The sequence below is a fragment of the Tigriopus californicus genome, chromosome 2, assembly GCF_007210705.1.
Source record: "Tigriopus californicus strain San Diego chromosome 2, Tcal_SD_v2.1, whole genome shotgun sequence".
In the NCBI taxonomy this organism is placed as follows: Eukaryota; Metazoa; Arthropoda; class Copepoda; order Harpacticoida; family Harpacticidae; genus Tigriopus; species Tigriopus californicus.
In genome coordinates this window covers 12,262,189-12,281,813 of record NC_081441.1, presented here as the reverse complement: position 1 = coordinate 12,281,813, position 19,625 = coordinate 12,262,189, and the positions used below count along the sequence as shown (strand labels likewise).

General features: G+C 39.1%; 3 protein-coding genes across 4 annotated transcripts; 1 reads left to right on the top strand and 2 right to left on the bottom strand.

Moving 5' to 3' along the window:
* Window positions 1-201: 201 nt before the first annotated feature.
* On the bottom strand, window positions 202-7,625 carry LOC131893591 (uncharacterized). 2 transcript variants are annotated; one of them, XM_059243677.1, is made up of 7 exons: window positions 7,608-7,625; window positions 7,405-7,547; window positions 6,405-6,552; window positions 4,520-4,744; window positions 4,238-4,370; window positions 973-1,148; window positions 202-406 (listed from the first exon to the last, which is right to left on the bottom strand). In XM_059243677.1, the coding sequence occupies exons 2-5, from the start codon at window positions 7,543-7,545 to the stop codon at window positions 4,294-4,296; spliced, it is 591 nt and encodes a 196-aa protein (XP_059099660.1). In that variant the 5' UTR covers window positions 7,546-7,547; window positions 7,608-7,625; the 3' UTR covers window positions 202-406; window positions 973-1,148; window positions 4,238-4,293. The 2 variants fall into 2 exon arrangements, with proteins under 2 accessions (XP_059099660.1, XP_059099662.1); XM_059243679.1 differs by lacking the exons at window positions 4,238-4,370; window positions 4,520-4,744; window positions 6,405-6,552; window positions 7,405-7,547; window positions 7,608-7,625 and adding an exon at window positions 2,351-4,231.
* An 830-nt stretch (window positions 7,626-8,455) lies between these two features.
* LOC131893331 (copine-5-like) lies at window positions 8,456-9,379 on the top strand. The gene has a single exon (XM_059243331.1). It carries the CDS (start codon window positions 8,456-8,458, stop codon window positions 9,377-9,379), a length of 924 nt encoding a protein of 307 aa, XP_059099314.1.
* Window positions 9,380-9,996: 617 nt separating this feature from the next.
* On the bottom strand, window positions 9,997-18,704 carry LOC131892801 (serine protease inhibitor Kazal-type 5-like). Its single transcript, XM_059242651.1, has 4 exons — window positions 18,574-18,704; window positions 16,369-16,575; window positions 16,068-16,298; window positions 9,997-15,253 (listed from the first exon to the last, which is right to left on the bottom strand). Exons 1-4 carry the CDS (start codon window positions 18,644-18,646, stop codon window positions 10,086-10,088), a joined length of 5,679 nt encoding a protein of 1,892 aa, XP_059098634.1. The 5' UTR covers window positions 18,647-18,704; the 3' UTR covers window positions 9,997-10,085.
* Window positions 18,705-19,625: the final 921 nt, after the last annotated feature.

Here is a 19,625-nt window from a genome sequence, read left to right as displayed (position 1 = left end):
CGTAATCTTAGCCATTTCAAAATATAACCATGAAATACTCTTACTCAATTTTGTAGCATGACAAAATGCCAAATTTTTGTGGTAAAGAAACAACTCGAATATATTAAAAATATATTAATCCTTATAACCCTAACTGATTAAACCCACAAAGGCGTAATGAGAGAAAAAACAACACCAACAACTTCAAATTCAAAATCGATGTTGATGAGATCGAACTAGTTTATTCGTCCATAACAATTCGAGAAAATCGAAAAGCAAAGAATGTGACATTATTGGATATCTAAGAGGCAAAGGTCGAACTGTCCGGGCCGTTTGAGACGGATGGAGGCAACAACCAGTGGAGCACGAAGAGCGAGTGTCTCATGTGTTGCATCGTAAGGAACTTCAAAATGGGCCCAAGGGTGTACTGAAAACCAACCAAGAACAAGTGGGATGACATTAACTCGACTGGGCATCTAAACGCATACTCTTTTTAGTCAGCTCGATCGTCATGTTTATCCCATCCAGTGGTTCCTTGTAGCTCACAAGATGTGTGTGAATAAGAAAGGGTATAGTTGGGCATGAAGCATTTAATGGCAAGTTGGTTCATCTGCTTGTGATGAAACCATACAAATGGGCCAAACAGGAGGTTACAATGCTGACAAAAAGTGAGAAATTGATGATTTTATCACAACATGAAGACATAAGATTTGAAGTTAGAGCAAGTCCGGTTGTGATGTCACAAAAAAAATTGTAATTCAGTGTTGCCTTTTGAAGCTTACTATCGTTGTAGAACACCATCCGCTAAGGCCAATATTTTGTTTAATTGTGAGGAATCATTTACATAATGTTACAACAGTTTTTACTCGAGTAAACCAAATCTTAACCCTTCAGCTGAACAAATGAACAGAAACGAGCTCAATCATTCCGTTATAGGCAGGATATTGAGTAAAATCCATGTAATGTTTTAGCCCTCCCTGAAGTTGGACTCACTTGGAAAAGGGCTGAGGGCCGATCGTAGTAGCAGCTGAAACTCAGGGTGCTCTTCCCATTTTTGCTCGTAGACACTTGGGCGGTCATAACGGGTTTGAAGAGGTTTTCAGAGCTGATCACCACTTTTGAACCACGGACTAATTCTTTGACCTCAAAGTCCATGGTGTAAGAGTATCCTGGAAGGAAAAATATCGGTTCTTGTTGATGATGTTTCCTGGAGTTCTATCAATGAAATCATCCCAAATTTTCCAATGTTCTCTAATCATGTATTCATGGGTTAGCCGTCCAGATATACTAATCTTTTGGTGGAATGGACTTGATGGCATAATAAAAGATCAACGATTGTAAATACTCCATTTGATATTGCTGAGGATTATATGAAAAGTTAGATATAGTTCGGTATCAATCAAGGCATACTTATTCAATTCAATGAAAATTCCTAAGAACACAGGCGTTACTTTGAAATTTGGTTTGGTTTTTCACGGGCTTTTTTAACCCTACTATCCCCAGTACTATTAAAATAAAAGGTTATAATTCGTCTATTTATTACCTTTCAATCTATATATGATATTTGGTCTACCAACGAATTTGAGTTGGCAGACCGAGCTAGTCCTTGAATGTAGGGTTGATCTGGAATGCTATCTAAAAACTTGTCCAAGTCTGACTTGAAAGAAGGAACCGGATTTCATAAAATATCAAATATGCCTTTTGATAGATTTGGGCTTGTAAATTGTGTCATACAATGTCAAATAGGGATTTTTACACTTCTGGGTTTTAAGAGGATTGTATGTCAGCTACAATGCTCATTTCCTTCTTTATATCATTTATTATTAACCGTCTCTAGTAAGAGCATTAAGATTGGATAGTTAAAAAAGTAAAAATATGGAAAAAATGATGAATAAAGTTTACGTGGTGAAAATTAGACTAATTATAATATTTCAATTTTGATAGTACCGAGTTCCGGAGACTACATTCCTTGTAGCGGTTAGCAAAGCCAATGAAACCCCAAACGAAAAAATAAAAATAGAAGACATAACATAACACAAAATTAAACAACTCTCACATTGCCTTTTTTGTCAAAGGATTTTATTTCAATTAGGAACTGCATGATCGAAGCATTTCAAAAGGTAGTTAGACAGTAAGAGTGCATTTTTTCAGACGAGGAACGTGATCCTTTTTCATATTTTACAAATCGTCCTAAGGACAATTTATTTAGAAAATAGATATCCAATATTCTCTATTAATAATGGTTCACATTTATCAGGAATTTATCATGATTAAGGATGAACAAGAGCCCTTTTTAACTACTGGATCTGTTTTTCAAAAAAAACTTTTCATGAACACTTGCAAACCAACTCGAAGACCTTCTTTGATTTACCTTGAGCCAGTTTCACCTCGCCTTTGTAGCGTTTTCCCACCCTCAGCACCTTGGAATCCAATTCATAGACATTCCTGAAGACTGGAAACCACTCTGGAATATCTTTGATGTCTGTGATATATTTGAATATATCTCCTTTTCTGCGGGATAAAACGCCGCTTTCCTCATGCGAAAATGACTTTGGATCCACGTTCAAATTGAACAAGCTAGCAAGCACAGCCACTATCGCAACGTAAAAATGTCGCTTTTGGGGCTCGAAGCGCACCATTTTGCGACATTGATAATTCTCGTATGAGCAAAAGAAAGCCCAATAGCGTCGTGATTGCCATCATAAAGACCAAGACATACACGTGGCAAGTGGAAGAATATTTCACCTACAAACAGGGTGAGTCCTTTAAATCGTCCAAATTCTTATTGTGGTCATTAAACAGATTGTGTTTAATAGGGACCTTTATTTCTAATGTCAGACGGCCCAGAGAGAATATTTTCTGCAAACTATTTGATCTTTTGGAAATAACAACAACAATATTTTTACCCTTTCCGAAATTTATGTAATATTTTAGAGTAAATATTTGGAAAATGTTACACATGAACGGACTCTACCCACCAATTCTCACTGTCTCCTCCATGCCAGGCAAAAACAAGAAACCACTGATTCTTCACAAATGCAAAAGGTCGATTTTAGCTCAGATTAACTAGCAATTGTTTATGAAAGGCTTCATAAATAAAGGGTTAGTTCAAACTGTTGAAAACTCAATTCATGTGACATTGAAACATTAAGCAAAGAATTTTTGATATTTTTTTACAATAGTGCAATATAAAACGGACAAAGCTATTTGAATGAAAGTTTGCTATCTTTTTCGACATGTTTAAAAACTTATATTCTAATATGCTTTCCCTCAGCATTGTTAAGTTGTATATTCTAAGTTTAGCTTCAAACCTAGTGGCATGCAAAGTTCCCAGCAGGCCCATTGATGATTTTATAAGGACAAGCAAAACATATCATTGATTTAAAAGTTAATTTGGTCAATTATCTTTACCATCACTTTCACATTCTTATCTTTAATTCGTGACTTCTGACCAATGTTTACTGCCATTTGAACACACATCTGAACTTATTTGACTATAAATGGATAAATAAGAGGTTTGAATGTTTCTATCCGTAAAATATTTGTCTTTTTTGACGAAAATGGATAAAATTTTGAGCCACTTTGAGATAATAAAGATGATATTCTGCCCAAGAGGATCAGCTATTTTCTTGTCCCCTGCCTATTATACAAAAACTTTTGAGATAGTCAGTCAAAAAGGGCTCAAATATTGAGGAGGCTAGCTCACAAGGCACCCTCTGAAGTGCCAAAAATAAACCGTATTTCGTGTAAAGCAGGAACTAACCTTATGATATTTATGGATTGGAAGCAGAAAATCAAAGAAAATTATCATTTGGGTGGTTATAAGGCCAAGCCAAAGAAGGATTATTGAGTAATTTTCAAATTTGTTTTATCATTTCAATCATTTTTGCAAATGTAATACCATTACATAATTCTTTTAACTTTAGATTTAATACAAAAAGTTACGGAATCTAAACTTTCATCTAGAGTTCATTTCCCGATCCGTCCTCAATATTAAATTGCTCATAAAATCAACTGAGCCACTAAACAAACAATCTTAGGCTTCATTGTTGATGTATCAATGCCATATAACGTAGTAAAAAAAATGTTCAAATAGGCTTGTTCAAATCATTTTCAATGGTAGAATTGTTTCGGTCAACCCTGTTATTGACCTGACTTAATGTACTATGATACGGTTCTATCGTTCTATCGAAAGTTTGCTTCCTGGCCCAAGAGTCTGACCATTGGTCGTGAAACTCGCTCAAGTAGAAAGTCTAACCTCAAGCAAGTTAGAAAGGATCCGAAACTTTCCTGAAATCTGTTTATTGTGAAAGCTCACTCGAAACCTTCCCAACATCCCTCATGTGAGCCGGCTTTGTACTCGATATCATTAGGGTTGAGGTCCATTCCCACTGAAATATAAAAGAAGAACACACTCTGTGAACCACTCCTCAAATCTTGAAGATAACCTTGATCTGGACTGGCTGAGCAAGTCACACCCAAGAGCTGTCAATGACAACTCCAGAGCCACTTCTATCATTTCCTGGCATTCAAAGGTCACCTGAGAATGCAATCAGTTGGTCCAGCTTCTCTTGAGACATGGTCGGCGTCTTGGACATAAAGTGCAAGCAATAATCCACTCCCAGACCATTGGGATTGCAATCGTACTCGATGGCCGAGTCCTCGTCCAACCAAATCACGTTGTAATCCACCGAGGGTCCTTCCACGCCAAAGAACTCGAGAGTCTGAACGAAATGACCGGGTGCCTCTTGCTCAACCAGAAATCCTGGGAAAGAACAAAACTTCTTTGTCAAGGAAAGAAAGAGCATCAAATTAAAACGGTAGAATGGTGACGGATGACCTGGAGAGTTAGATGTTGCTCGATGATATTTTGGTTGCTCAAAATAGTTTGGAATTGATGTACTGTATGCAAAAAGGGTGGAATCAATTTATGTATTTGTGCTCTATTAAAGATCATTTGATACCAACGAATGCACAGCATCGTATGCTTTTTTTTTTCTTTGAGATCATGTTCTTGAGAAATGTCAGATGGAGTACATCGTTTATAATACGACGAATGTGGAAGTTACGTAGCCGCACATATTATGATCAAGAAATGCCAAAAACATTTTCTCTGACACAGACGCGGTATGTATTTGTTTTTGTAATTACAATTGCACAATTGCAGGTACCATTTCATGTACTTGTGATTAATCAAACTTGAATAGTGAATAACAATCATTAATTGAATTTGAGCTTGGAGTAGTTGTGATTAATGACGTTTGGGCCGAAGTAATTGAGATATTTCAATAAAACATTAAGCGTGTTCAAAAGGTTTGGTCTCTTTCAGTAATCCTAAATTCAGTTTTCATCTCAAGGCACCTTCAAATATAACTCAATACAGAAATGTTCTTGTATTGGTGTTTTACAGTAAACACTCATAACTCACTTGCGATTTGTGCAAAGACCGCAATAAATGAAATTAATTACATTTACAAGATAATTTACTAAGGTCTGTTGCTACAATCACATCATCAGCCCGATGTTTCAGCTTCTACTTTAGCTTTTATTGCTCCACACGGTGGCTAAAATGACTTCCTTATTTCCTAGGAAAGGCCAGACGCTTTCTTTTGACACTTTTCTTGTTTTACATATCATTTGGATTTTTCCTTCTTTTATTACTTTTTGGAAACATAAAACGTGTAAATGTGAAAATTCTTGACTGTTAATTTTGGAAATGTTAAAAGCTCTCGCAATTAAACAAAGATCAAGATTTCAGAAAAAACTGCAAGGCCTCAAAAATACTATGTGATGTTTTAAATCAGAACTCATCTTGATTACGTTTTTGATCCTTGCCAAACAAATTTTCAAACCTAACTATTTTCAGATTGTCTTAAATAATATAAATAAGCATTTCGTGATATTTTTGAAAGAGCATAAATAACACAAAAAAAACTTTCGTGATACTGAAAATTGACTTTGATTGTCCAGGCATTTGAAGTTTGACATGGCATTTTGAACTAAAAGTTCCTGAAAACAGGACCACTTAATATATCTTTGCTTTTTATGTTTTTGATGTGAACTAAATTCCCATAAGCAATGAATTCCAAGTCGTTTCTCGTAATATTTCAAACTAATAGAATGCCAAAAATGTGAATTTTAAATCAGACGAGTGCCTGTGTTTGTGCATTTCCAACAAAACCTAACAAGGCATTCAAACCACTGTGTCCAGATAACCTCTCAAGCCAGCCTTTTAGCTCGTGCCACCAGGACTTGACAAGTTGTTAATTGGATCTCCAAGCTGAATCCGAATATTTGACGAGGCTCTTGATCCCTTTTTTGTTGGAGAAACCAAGAAACTTTCAAAGATGCTCAGCTATCTAGGAGAAAAAGGCTTCCACTTTTCGGTTTGACTCCATGCTAGCTTTGAATATTTGAATGCGAACCTGTGGCATTGACAAATGTTCCATTAGGCTCTTGGAAACTAGACGAATAACCAATATCGCCACCTCCACTCATGGGGTCGTAGGGACTATACGTGGCAATGGTACAAACGGAGCCCAATTGGAACAGAGATCCACCCAAAGTTTGAATCTAGAAGTGATAAATCCTTGGAGTAGAGTGTGGATAAAGGCTGTCCATGACGGACAGGAAAAGAAGAACATCTTCCAAATTATACACTACGCCAGAGAAAGACACCCTATAACAAAGTTGAGTTTTCACAGGCCAATAATTTTCATTGCATTTGTATTGCTTTTGGGGATTCGGTTTTTCTTCTTCTTCTCTAGATGAAAGTTGAGAGTAATAGTATTCAACACGTGAAAAGTTATTGTGTTATGGAATTTTTCAAACGAGGTTATTGGCCAATTTTCAATTCCATATAGCAGAATATTTTCCAAAATCGGAAAGTAAAATGGTACAACTAGATCAAAACTGTGAGGATAATGCATTGGTGGTTTGAATTTAGGGAGGAGATGTGATGTAGTGGTTAGCGGAGTTTCCTTACATGAGAAAGGTCTTTGGTTCAATTCTCCTCCCCGACCTTTCTCAAGGAAACTTTTAGACCCAAACCACACCCACAGACGGAGAACCAATCTGATACGGACTATGACACTGGCTATCGGAAACAAATTGGACAATGTGATGGCAAGCTTCGTTGGCCGGGCGAGGTTAATCCCCTCCAACCCTAGCACCCCAAATACAAAAAAATAGATTTAAAAAACACTTTTGAGAACAAACAGGTAATATCATTTCAGAGTAAAATCTGGATTGATACCTAACCACTAGATTTGCAATAATTTTGTCCCCTTTTTTTTTGTTAGAGTCTCCAATATTGTGTCTTTGCACTGCAGTGCTCAAAATCAGCGCGCTTCAATGTTCAAAGTGTGGTCATTCCCAATTCCGAGGGAGAAGAAACACTTCTGGCACGAGGAAATAAGCTCTCACCTTTCCAATCTCGTACCAACGTCCAGCATAGCCTTCATTGGTGAAATCTGGACTTGGAGGAGGATGTCGACATTCAGCGCCAAAGACCAAAGGCCACGAAGTGCACTGAAGAACCAAGAAAATGGCAAAGAAACGATCCATTGCTAAAATAGGGCTTAAATGGATCAAGTCTAAACTGAAGAGTCAGAATCACTTGATCGTACTTAGTGGTATGGACGTCAGAGATAAGGGGATTGATTTAAGTCGAAGCATATTTAATCATCTTGAGACTCATTACAATCATTAAAGTCACGAACTAAGGATGAAACAACAATAAAGAGAGATAGAGTGCAAGTAAACAAGGAAAGCAAGGTTAAATTGCCTGAAAGTGAGAAAAAGAAAGACCCATACATTAGTGAGCCAAAAATTTGAATTGGTTCTTGTTTAAAGCACTTCCCTTTTTGTTATCCAAGAAATGCTTTGCACAATTATTTCAAAGATATAAAATGAAAGATAGCAAGTAATTTATTTGCTGACGTAAATATGTAAACTCAATTGAGATCTAATGTATAATCATTCAAATAGCTTTAGCAGAGTACCAATCAATTGATATTGTATCAAAAATAGAAAAAAATGATCGTTATTGCTCATTATTTGCCGCACCATTGGATATAAAGTTTAAAGGTTGTCTTTATACTTTTAGGTTAGATTTTTTAAATGTTAAGCTAAATTGAAAAAAGCGGGACCGTCAACTAAGTATTGGAATATCATGACCAAAAGAGACCCAAAACTGATCTGAAAGGGGTTAGTTCAAACTGTTGAAAACTCTAGCTGAATAAGACATTGTCTTAAGTATTTGAAAAGATGCCTGAAAGTGAAAAGACAGGCATTCCCATGATCAGTATGAACCCACATAACTGCATTACTCATCAAATCCTTGTCAAAACAGTCATACTTTATCTTATCAGTAGCGGGCAAATGGATCCAACATAATATCTCAAACAATCAAGAACTGTCCTGAGACTGTTTCGCATCATCCCTCCCATTTGAGTGTCTTCATATTGAACTAACAATGTCGGGCTTTGTTATGCCCGGCCAAGTCTCGAACTCGCCCGGAGGTTCCGGAGGCTCTTTCTCGACCGGCCAAGGTAGTACACCAACTTTGGAGATCAGCGTGGCATGCCAAAATTTGGCAAACAAAGATTGGACCTCGAAATCCGATCCGTTCTGTGTCCTTTATGAACTATCCGGATCCCATTGGCAGGAGATGGGACGTACTGAAACCATTCAAGATTGCCTGGAACCCGCGTGGCAGACCAAGTTCTTGGTGAATAACTCACAACAACTGCTCAAATTTGAGGTCTACGACCATGACAAGGATTCCTCCAATCTTAAGAGGCAAGACTTCCTTGGTGGTTTGGAGGTTCCTTTGGCCAATTTGGTTACCGCTCCTGGGGGACGTTTCATATCCGTGATGAAGGAGGGTCCGAGTAAGCGTGGTCGCTTCACTTTCGTAACGGAGGCAAGAACTGACAATAGCGATACCATCACCTTACAATTGGCCGCGGAAAAGGTGGATAAGAAAGATATGTTCAGCAAGAGTGATCCCTACTTTGTCTTGAGCAAATCCGCCGTCCAAGGTAACTTCGTCACAGTGCATAAAAGTGAGACGATCAAGAACACACTCAATCCAGTTTGGGCTCCTATTACCATACCCGTGGTTGATGTGTGTAATGGGGATTACGATCGGAAGCTCCAGATTGAGGTCTATGATTGGGACAGTAATGGTTCACATGATATCATCGGTAGCTTCACCACCACGCTCAGAGAGATGGGTTCTGCCATGGTGGCTGGGAAAGACTTCCCGCTCATCAATTCCAAGAAGCTTAGCAAAAAGGGTTACAAGAACTCGGGGATAGTCAAGTTGAAGAGCTTTAAAGTTGGTGGAGAGTACCAATTGGCTTGTTTGCCTTCCATCAAGAGAAACGGCCATTAACCATCCGACTGCCGTCAAAGCCCAACTCTACATGTCCCAAGGGAATCACTACCTCCAATTAAACCAAACCAATATGACGCAGATGCATCTTTCAGTCCAACCTACATGACGTGGGCATTTTTGTTTTGCATGTTTTGAAATAGACATTTATATTTTTTAACGATGGAAAAAACCTGTTTGAAATGAAAAAAAATTCAAGTGTGTTTTAAGTAAGCATGTTTCTCAGGAATCGCACATAATCTGCTTTAGAGGTAGGGCAAAATATAGATTTCTAAAATAAGATTCTTTAACGGTGGAGTGGAAATGGGATCTTGTCAACAACAAGTTGAAGAATGCGTTTATTCTTACCATAAGATTTCTTGAAATTCTAGTCTTAATTATATTTGTCTTAGAAAAGGGTCTGGAAGATTTTAACACTAAACCCAACAAACTATTGAACTGTATTTTGAAGAGAAAGACTAGTTGCTCTTCAAAATTGCATTCTTTCTTGGTGCATGCAGACGTGTTTAAAAACTATGTATATTCACAGAACTTGCCCAAAAATATTGCCCAAAAAAATCAGAAACATTAACCTTACAAACGCTGGATTTTCCTCAATCCCCAGAGCTTGAACCAAATAATGATTCGTAGGTATGTTTATTAACAATATAGTTACTATAACTTTATCATAAATCAGTGAATTCAATTCAAAGTCATTATTTAGTGTTTATTCCTCTTTTTGGTCCGTTTCACATTTGCCAGCATAAGCAACCACCAATCCAGATTTCTCTGCACATGCCGTGGCTTTCAGAGAGCATTCACTGGGATAGGTTTTGTCGTCTGACCCACAAACCGGAGCATCAATAGCTGGGCACACTACTGGACATTCACCTGATGCTCCTTCCACTATATCTTTTAAGCACATGCCAATGTGGGCAATTGTCAATTGCGACACATCAGTGCAAGCCTTGGCCTTCAGTGAACAATCATTAGGATAAGTCTCACCATCCGAACCACAAACCGGGGCTTCTATAGATGGGCATATCAATGGGCATTCTTGTAAAGTAGTCTCAAGAATGTCTTTCAAGCATTTCCCATCATGTGCTACAAAGATCTCAGTGGCAGATTCACACTTCTTAAGCTTCAAGGCGCATGCATTCATATAGGTTTCGCCATCAGAACCACAAACTGGAGCAAAATTATCTGGGCAATCATTTGGGCATGCTATTTCTTCGGTAACCATTTCCTCTGGACAAGCTCCAGAATGCGCAATTGTGACTCCAGACTTCTCTATGCAAGCTTGGGCATCTAAAGAGCACTCATTGGAATAGGTTTTCCCATCTGAACCACACACTGGAGCTATCAAAGTTGGGCATATGATTGGACAATCTTCCTCCAATGCGGCCAGCATGTCTTTGTCACAAAAACCAGGAAAGGCAACTGTCACACCAGTTTTTTCGGCACATGTCTGGACCTTCAGGTTGCATTCATTGGTATAGGTCTTACCATCTGATCCGCATACAGGGGAAAATATGGTAGGACATTTCTGAGGGCATTCCTCAGTGGAAGGTTCTCCCTCGGTAGTCACACATTCACCATTGTATAAAACAGTTATATCTACCTTTTCAGCACACCCCTTTGCCTTCAATGAGCATTCATTGGGATAGCTAGCATTATCAGATCCACAAACTGGCGCGTATATTGCAGGACAAAATATTGGACAATCTTCTTGGCCTTCTTCTGATGTTGAAATTAGACATTCTCCAAAGGAAGCAATTGTCAACTTTGAAGACTCGGCTTGACAGACCTCCTTCCTCAAATGGCATTCATTGGTGTATGTCTTGTTATCTGAACCACAAACCGGAGAGTTTGTTTCAGGACACAACAAGGGGCATCCGTTATTTGCGCCAGTTGCTCCCAGAGCTACGCATGCTCCTGGATATGCTGCAGTCACATTTGTTTTGTCCAAGCATGACTTGGATTTCAATGAACACTCATTGGAGTAGGTATTGTTATCTGTTCCACAAATAGGAGAAAACACTTCTGGACAGAAAGTAGCACAATCTTCACCATTGTCTTCCATGACAGAGTCCTGGCGGCACTCTCCAAATGAAGCAATTGCTAGATTGGATTTATCTTGACAAGCTTGGGCTTTCAAATTACAATCACTTGGATAAGTTTGACCATCAGTGCCACAAACAGGAGCATAAATAGCTGGACAGAAGGTAGGGCAGGCTGGACCAGTCACTTCTTGCTCCAAACTAGGACACTCCCCAATGGAAACAATGGTCAGGTTAGATTTATCCTCACAAGCTTTGGCCATGAAATTGCACTTGCTGGGATAGGTTTGCCCATCTGAACCGCAAACGGGGGCATATATGGCAGGACAAAGAGCAGGGCATATATCAGCCAATGAATCTTCCTCAATCATTGGACATTCTCCAATGAACTCTATGACCACACTAGACTTTTCTTGGCAAGCAGTAGATTTAAGGTTACATTCACTGGGATAGGTTTGACCATCAGAACCACAAACAGGGGCATAAATGGCAGGACACAGGACTGGGCAGGGCTGATCTTCCATGATGCTTGGACATTCTCCAATTGATGCTACAGTTACACCAGATTTGTCTCGACATGCCTTGGCTTTCAAATGGCATTCATTAGGGTAGGACTTCCCATCAGTACCGCACACTGGTGCATAAATTGTAGGGCATATTTGAGCGCACTTCTCCACAACTTCCTCCACAGTCATTTCACACTTTCCGGGGTATGCTACACTCACAGAGATCTTGTCAAAGCATGCCTTGGCTTTCAAGGAGCATTCATTATCATAAGTATTGTTGTCAGATCCACAAACAGGGGCAAAAATGGCAGGGCAAAGTTTGGGACATTCATTTTGATTTGAAAGGCTTTCACTTGGGATGTATTCACACTCTCCTGTGTGAACAATAGTAATAGGTGATTCAGTTTGACAAGCTGCTGCTTTTAGAAAACATCCATTTAAGTATGACCTTTGGTCTGATCCACAAACAGGCGAGTCAATTTCAGAACAGTCATATTGACAGTCTTCATTTGAATTGCCTTTGACCTTGAGTGTCTCACAAAAATCATGAGCCAAGATAGTGATCCCAGTTTTCACATCGCCACAGGTATTGTTATGATGGAAATGGCATTCGTTTTCATATGTTGAGTTGTCAGAGGCACACACTGGTTTGAAATAGTTTGGACACTCTTCAAGAGCGCAGAACACTTCTTCTAATGACGGACATTTGCCAGGAAGCAATTTTCTTAGAGCAGTTTCTTGCAAACAAGCCTGCTTCCTGAGTTTGCACTCATTGGGGTAGGTTTGGCCGTCACTCCCACATACTTCGTCTTTTTCTTCTGGACATTCTTGAGGGCATTCAATTGGTTGCAAAAGATCATCTCTCTTACAAGTTGAGGCATGAGCTACCACTGTGGTTTGATTTTGCAAGCACGCCCATTTTTTCAAAGAACATTCATTGTCATAGGTGAGCCCATCGGTTCCACAAACATGATCAAGGCCAGAACATGTTGCTCGGCAGTTTACTCTAAGTTCCAAGGTGAGAGGAGTTGCACAATCACCAGCAAATTTTACTTTGATATATGTTCCTTGCTGACAGTTATGCATCTTCAACAAACAAGCATTGTCATAAGTTATCCCATCATTGCCACACACGGGCTTCTTGATTTTGGAGCAACCAGTTGGACATTTTTCCAACTTATCACTGGACTTAAACAATGTTCCACAAGGACTGGGGTAAGAAACCCACAAATTGATGCCTTGCTCACAAGCCTTTTTGAGTAAAAAACATTCATTTGTGTAGGTCAGACCGTCAGTACCGCAAACTGGTTCGGGGTCCAAGGGGCAAAACTCTGAGCAAGTGGGCTCGTCAGCCTCTAGAGCTGCAACCGGGGGTAAGGAACAATCTCCTTGGAAAGCAGTTGAAATGTTGGTTCCGTTGAGGCAATTACTCTGATCCAATTGACACTGACTGCCAAAAGTCTCCCCATTATCTCCACAAACTGGTCGATATTCGTTTGTACACCTGAAGTTGCAATCGTTTTCTTGGGGTTCTTCTTGCTCTTCCGTTTCAAGTGCAGCAAAAATAATTTCAGGAACGCTGTTAGAGGCACATGGACCACGATATGACACATAAATGGGTTTGTTTAATTGGCAAGACCAACGCTTTAAGAAGCACTCACTAGAATAGGTTTTTCCATCCGTCCCACAAACTGGATCCACGTCTTCAGCAGAACAACTCAATTCACAGTTGGATATCTCTTCTTGTTCCAAAGCGGCCAGAATTGGAAAATCACAATCACCTTCAAAATCGATACCGACCAAGTTGGTATTTTCACAATTGAACATATCCAAAAGACACCTGTTATTGAAGGTTTGACCATTTGTTCCACACACAGGCCTTAGTTCATTGGTGCATTTTAGATTACAACTATTGGAATACACATCAGTAGATTGTGATGAGGCCAAGAGCGCATCTGACCTTTCCTTTGTTTCACACAATCCATCAAAGGCCTTGAAAAGCTTCTGATCCCTCTCACATTGTGCCATTTCTAAGCGGCATTCATTGTCATAAGATTCGCCGTCTGAACCGCAGACTGGCTTGAACTTAGCAGGGCACATCACGGGACAGATTTTCTTGATGTTTAAGGTATTATTGGCAGGGATTTTGGGTTGATCACATGTACCTTCCGATTGCACAGTCAAGGTAAGATTTAGCAAGCAAGCTTCTTTTTTCATTTCGCACTCACTCCCATAGGTTTCATTATTTGAGCTGCAAACTGGCACAGGTATTGTGGTAACATCTTGGCAGGAAAAATGACAACCCCCATCCTCACTTTCAATTGGTTGAAATTGTGGCAAAGTTTTGCACGAACCTTCATGTTCCACAGTGATGTTGGTTTTAGAGAAGCAAGCCGCAGACCTCAGTTTACATTCATTGTCGTATGTTTGACCATCTGTGCCACAGGTAGGTTTGAAGATCAAGGGGCAGATATCTGGACAATCTTTATTCTCAAGCTCATCTCCATCCGAGTGTCGGGTTATCCTCATTTCACACGATCCAACAAACCCTAGGGTGAGATTGCTTCTTTCCTTGCAAGCAGTCACTTTCAATTCACATTCATTTGCATAGGTTTGATTATCACTTCCACAAACCGGTTCAAATACGGCCATGCATAGTTTGGGACACTCCTCCGTCTGATGGCCACAAACCCCCTCATACAGAACGTTGATGTCCTTGTTCTGCTGACAGGCCTCACTCTCCAAGGTGCAGCGGTTCGAATAGGTTGACCCATCACTTCCACATACGGGTTCAAAATCCTGTCGGCAGCTCCGAGCACATCTGGTGTCCTCGGCACAAACTCCAAGGTACTTGACAACAAGAGTTGGGTCATTCTTGGCGCATGCCTCCTTTTGCAATATACACTCCTCCGGGTAGGTCTGGTTATTGGTACCACAAACTGGGGCGTACTTGAAACTGACCGTGCAATTGCACCCTGTTTCGTCCTCGTAGTGATGAGATGAAGAGTTTCTGGGGCAGGGCCCATCGTGGACCCAAGTTACATTTTGTTCCAACTTACAAGCAAACTCCCGCAGTGAGCATTCACTTGAATAAGTGTTGCCATCTGATCCACATACCAATTTGAACGCACTCTGACAACGATCAGGACAATCGTCTTCTTCCGCGTTCAAAGCGTCAGTATTAGGCTCTCGACAAGGACCCTGACTTATTTCGAATATCTTCTCGCCACTGACACATTCTGCTTCTTTCAAATGGCACCAACTCGAGTAAGTCACATTGTCGCTGCCACAGAGAGGAGCATAAATTGCCGAGCAATTCGACTCGCAATCTGAAATGAAACAAAAAAAGGCCAAGCTTGTAGACATATTTCCCGTTTCCATGCAATTACACTTCACTTCCACTCGCCAAATGGGGGCAGGTTTGCTGATAACTGAGAATTTAGGGAACATGGAAGCCGTAGATAACACGACATGAACATTTTCCTTGGCAACGCCATTTGAATATCTCTCTAGTATTTGAAATGTTAGCCTCCACTATTTTGCCGCACTTGATCTTTAACCTATTTTAGGTTTAGGCTTCATGATGCATTTTTGACGTTACCTCCCTTTGATTAATAGATCCTTTTCCCCCAATAATGAGGATTGCTCGTGGATTACCATATGAAAAGGCGTTTGGCCAATTCGAGATCATAAACAGAGATATAAATTACCCTCATTTCCCGTTTGGTCTTAGGGTATTCATTTGGTCCGACTTAGCCCCCAATAGCAACCTGCTCTAGTATTCTTTAGATATTTATGTAGATTTCCATGGCAGCTATCTACTCAATAATGACTTGGTACCCGGTAGCTTTGGTAACCTTGAAAAATAAGTATAAAATGCATTCCTTGATATGGAAGAAACTGAATTGTTCCATCCATAAATTCAGTCATTAAATTAGACAATTCTATTTTTATTTGGGGTACGTTCAAAATGGTTTACGGCACCTTTCAAGTACAACATCTTTCAAAATCTTATCTTAAGTTCAATTAGTTTCCACTAAGGGTATAATTGCACCTATTTTTATCTCACTTATTTTTTTAGTTTGGGTCACCTAACAGGCGGGATGATGGAAATGAGCCCTATAATTCATCTCATTTACTAACCGGAGGAGTTGTCAACCTCGGGAACTGTTGCTGCCAGTATTTCCTCTTTTTCAGCTGATTCGGTGACACTTGGACAAGCGCCATCTGACGTTTTAGCCAAGAATTCACCTCTCTGACAAGCCACTAAATTCAATTCACAATCATTAGGATAAGTTTCACCATCGGAACCGCAAACGGGTTTCAAGGTTTTCGGACAGTTCTGGTCACATTCGCTCTCTGGGTCCTCGTCTCCTGAAATGGAATGTAAGAAAGATTGACCCGTTTCCAGGATAGATTCTCTGATTGTTCAATAGCGATGTACCATTTTCAAGAAGAGCAGGATTCACAGTCATTTCGGGCGGAGTGTCCGAGACATTGGAAGACTCTGTACAAGGTCCTCTAGCGGTTATCTTAATGTTAGATCCTGTTTTGCATGCTTCGTAGTTCAAAAGACATTCATTGGCGTAAGTGACTCCGTCTGATCCACAGATGGGCTTCATAACTTTGGGGCAATCATTGCTACATTGCTCTGCAAAGGTAAGATAGTCGTTAAAGACCACGTTGGCCATATCATGTCACATGTCATATTTAGAAGTCACTAAGTCTAATGTTGGACCGTTAGGAGCGTTTTTGTCATGTTAGTGATTGAGTGAGTTAAGCCTAGATTATCTAATTTCAGTTCAGAGAAAAATCATACTTCGAATCCATTTTCAAGCCTCTTTCACCGATGTTTTCGTTTAAGAATGATCTTTTTTTTTGTTTTGTAAAAGAATATGATATGATAATTCATTGTAAATACCTCAGTTACTTCTTTCTATGAAGTGATCTCTATATGTACATTGGATTTTTCTTCGGAGTTCCTTAACGCTCCCCAGCCAATGTTCAAGGTGAAAAATGATAATTATTATTTCACTTTTTATTCATACAATATCTGACCCTTCAACGAATCAGAGTTGAGGCATCTGGCTAGGCCTTCATTGTAAGATTGATTTGAAAATTTGATCGATAACTTATCCAAGTCGGACTTAAAACCAGGTACAATAGTGTATGTTTGGGATTCGAGAACTATTTGGGCATTGAAGTTGCAGATGCAAAATGATGGAATCACAAATTTTGGCTGGTCACTGGGATACCTTTCAACACAGAGGACGTACTAAAACCAAGATACAAGTTTCAATATTGGACAAAATACTATTCTAAGGTTTCAAAATACCTATTGTAAAATAGAGAAAATTATAAAATACGAAAAATATATCCAAACCTAGCTTTTTAACTTAAAAAGTAGTTTTTATGCACGTTAATAAGTGATACCGAAACAGTTTATTAAGATACAATGCTACATGAACCATTCCTTCAATGGATAAAAGAACAGACATTATTAGTTAAATCCTTTAACAAAGAGTTATTAAGCCTCGAAAGTACGAGCGAGCTCTCAAAATTTTAAGATGTCGTCATCTTCCCTTCCTGCTTCAATGTCCCAATAACAAAGATAGCAACAATAACAGATTCTGTAACGTGTTTTTTAAAGGAACTGAGAGGGGAAGATCTTTCTGAGATTAGTGATAAGGCGGAAGCATTTTAAAATTCTAGTTTCAAGACATTGGCATTAAAGTTTTCTGTGCTACATCATATGATTTGAAGAAAAAGTGCAAATTGAATCACAAGTATTATTGCAAAAATATAGCAAAGTGTCGGGTTCACTTAGAATTCAAAACTTTTATCTTGATGAAATTGTAAGAAGACGGATAACTTCATTCAACTTCATTTCGAAGCGATAATGTTCAAAACCGACTTAAGAAAGTTCCTGAACACAAGATATTACAATGCCAAATCAATCGCACTTGACCACCTACTAGTACGTTGAGACCGAAACTCAAAGCTCGGAGACAATTTACGCGATTCATTGACATTTCCATAAAATACTTATGGAAAAATAAGATTTTTTTTTCAATACTTTCAAATGTGTCTTTTTTTTAATTTTGAAGGTGCTGATTTCCCTTCCCATTTAAGATCTGTGTGTTAGATTGGTTTTTAACTAGTTCGCACATTCACGTAAAAAGAAAGAAATGATTAATTTTTTATTCTAAACTTAAAACGACATGAATCAGAGTATTACTGTATTGGTAGTAGAGGTTTGCATGATGACCAGGGTGGCAATTTTTAAAGCGCTTTCGATGCCTCAAAACGATAAAAAAACTAAGCACTTTTGTGGGCAAGGAAAACTTTTCCTGACTCGCCACGTTTCAAAAGCGGGAACTGAGTTGAGTCTGACGAGTCGAATTCAATGACTCCTTACAGCTCTAGTTCAGGCTATGTGACAAAAGCGGCCTCCAGCCAAAGTAGATGCACAGCTCTAATAGCCTCGATTGCATGAGCAATATTCAGCGCAATTCTGCCTCAAATAGGCCTTAAGAGTGTGTTTTATAGTCAATAAAGTAGTCTAGCCGGTTTTCTCCTCAAGGCAAGTTCATTGAACTCTGGATCAAAATGGGCGTTCAAATGTCTATAGCTCAAGTCAAATCATTACCTGAGTCTTCCAAAGGAAACGATGCACTCCAATGAAGACAACAAGTCAAAACCAAGAGAAAGACATCCCTCATTTTTGCACTGTTCACCAGGTGATTTTCAGATTTTCACACACTATTCTGTATTGTAACTCTTGGGTGACGGGTGTAGTGGTTGCTGTTGGACTTTCAGCTCATCATCTTCACTGTCACGTTTTGTGGGGTATAATGCCTCCAAGAACTGAACTGGCTTTTTGGTGCCTGGTAACCTGATGGTCGTTCTCGTCCGTCTTCCACCGTCTATTTATTCATTTTTTGGCTGAGAGGTGGTTGGAAAACTTTGTGGTCGGAGGGCCTCTCGCCCTCTTTGGTGAAGATTTCAGTTCTGAAAACTCAAGCCACGAACCATAGAGAAGAAAGGACAAAGAAACTTTGGCCATTGTAAGAACACTCTATGTAGGTAGAAGGACGACAAACGTTTTATTATTCAATAATGTCACGGATAATTTGTACAATAAATGAAGAAACGAATTGCAATGGCACTTATTAGCTATGAACTCGGAGCAATTGTAATTGTCTCTCAACGCAAAACTTTTGGTTTGGAATAATTGTTTTGCTCGTATTATTGGTGTATTCGTAGCAAATCTTTTTTTCTCCAACGCGTTGATATTTTACGTGTTTTGTGAGCACTCTCGCTAAATCATGTCTTACAAACTAAGACAAGGCACGTTGTAAAATAGAGAAAAGTGGATTTTTTTTCCTTGTGTGAGCTGTCAAGATGTCCTTTTAAAAGTACAAAAGTAAGCCAAAGTAACAAAAATGATTTAAACCAGGTGAGTAGGCAGTGAAATATTTCCTCGAAAAGCTACCCAAAAGATTTTTCAGAAACATTTTTTTTTGCCACAATCTTTTTTGACTTTATTTGATCCAGTTTGATTTCCTAGGCTATTGAAAGAAATTAGACCAGATTGAGCATGTTTTGATTCTTCAGGTTAATAAATTGATTTTCCGTCTGATTTATGTATTATTCAATTTGCCCAATAGAAATATTTTCAAAATCCTTTTTGGGTTTTCC

Coding starts and splice junctions, on each gene's coding strand:
- LOC131892801 (XM_059242651.1), bottom strand. CDS start 18,646: ATGAGGGATGTCTTTCTCTTGGTTTTGACTTGTTGTCTTCATTGGAGT. Junction 16,576..18,573: donor GTTTCCTTTGGAAGACTCAG/GTAATGATTTGA, acceptor TTACCTTTGCAG/AGCAATGTAGCAATGATTGC. Junction 16,299..16,368: donor TCCTGCTCTTCTTGAAAATG/GTACATCGCTAT, acceptor ATTCCATTTCAG/GAGACGAGGACCCAGAGAGC.
- LOC131893331 (XM_059243331.1), top strand. CDS start 8,456: ATGTCGGGCTTTGTTATGCCCGGCCAAGTCTCGAACTCGCCCGGAGGT.
- LOC131893591 (XM_059243677.1), bottom strand. CDS start 7,545: ATGGATCGTTTCTTTGCCATTTTCTTGGTTCTTCAGTGCACTTCGTGG. Junction 6,553..7,404: donor GTTGGTACGAGATTGGAAAG/GTGAGAGCTTAT, acceptor TATCACTTCTAG/ATTCAAACTTTGGGTGGATC. Junction 4,371..4,519: donor CCAACTGATTGCATTCTCAG/GTGACCTTTGAA, acceptor TTTATATTTCAG/TGGGAATGGACCTCAACCCT.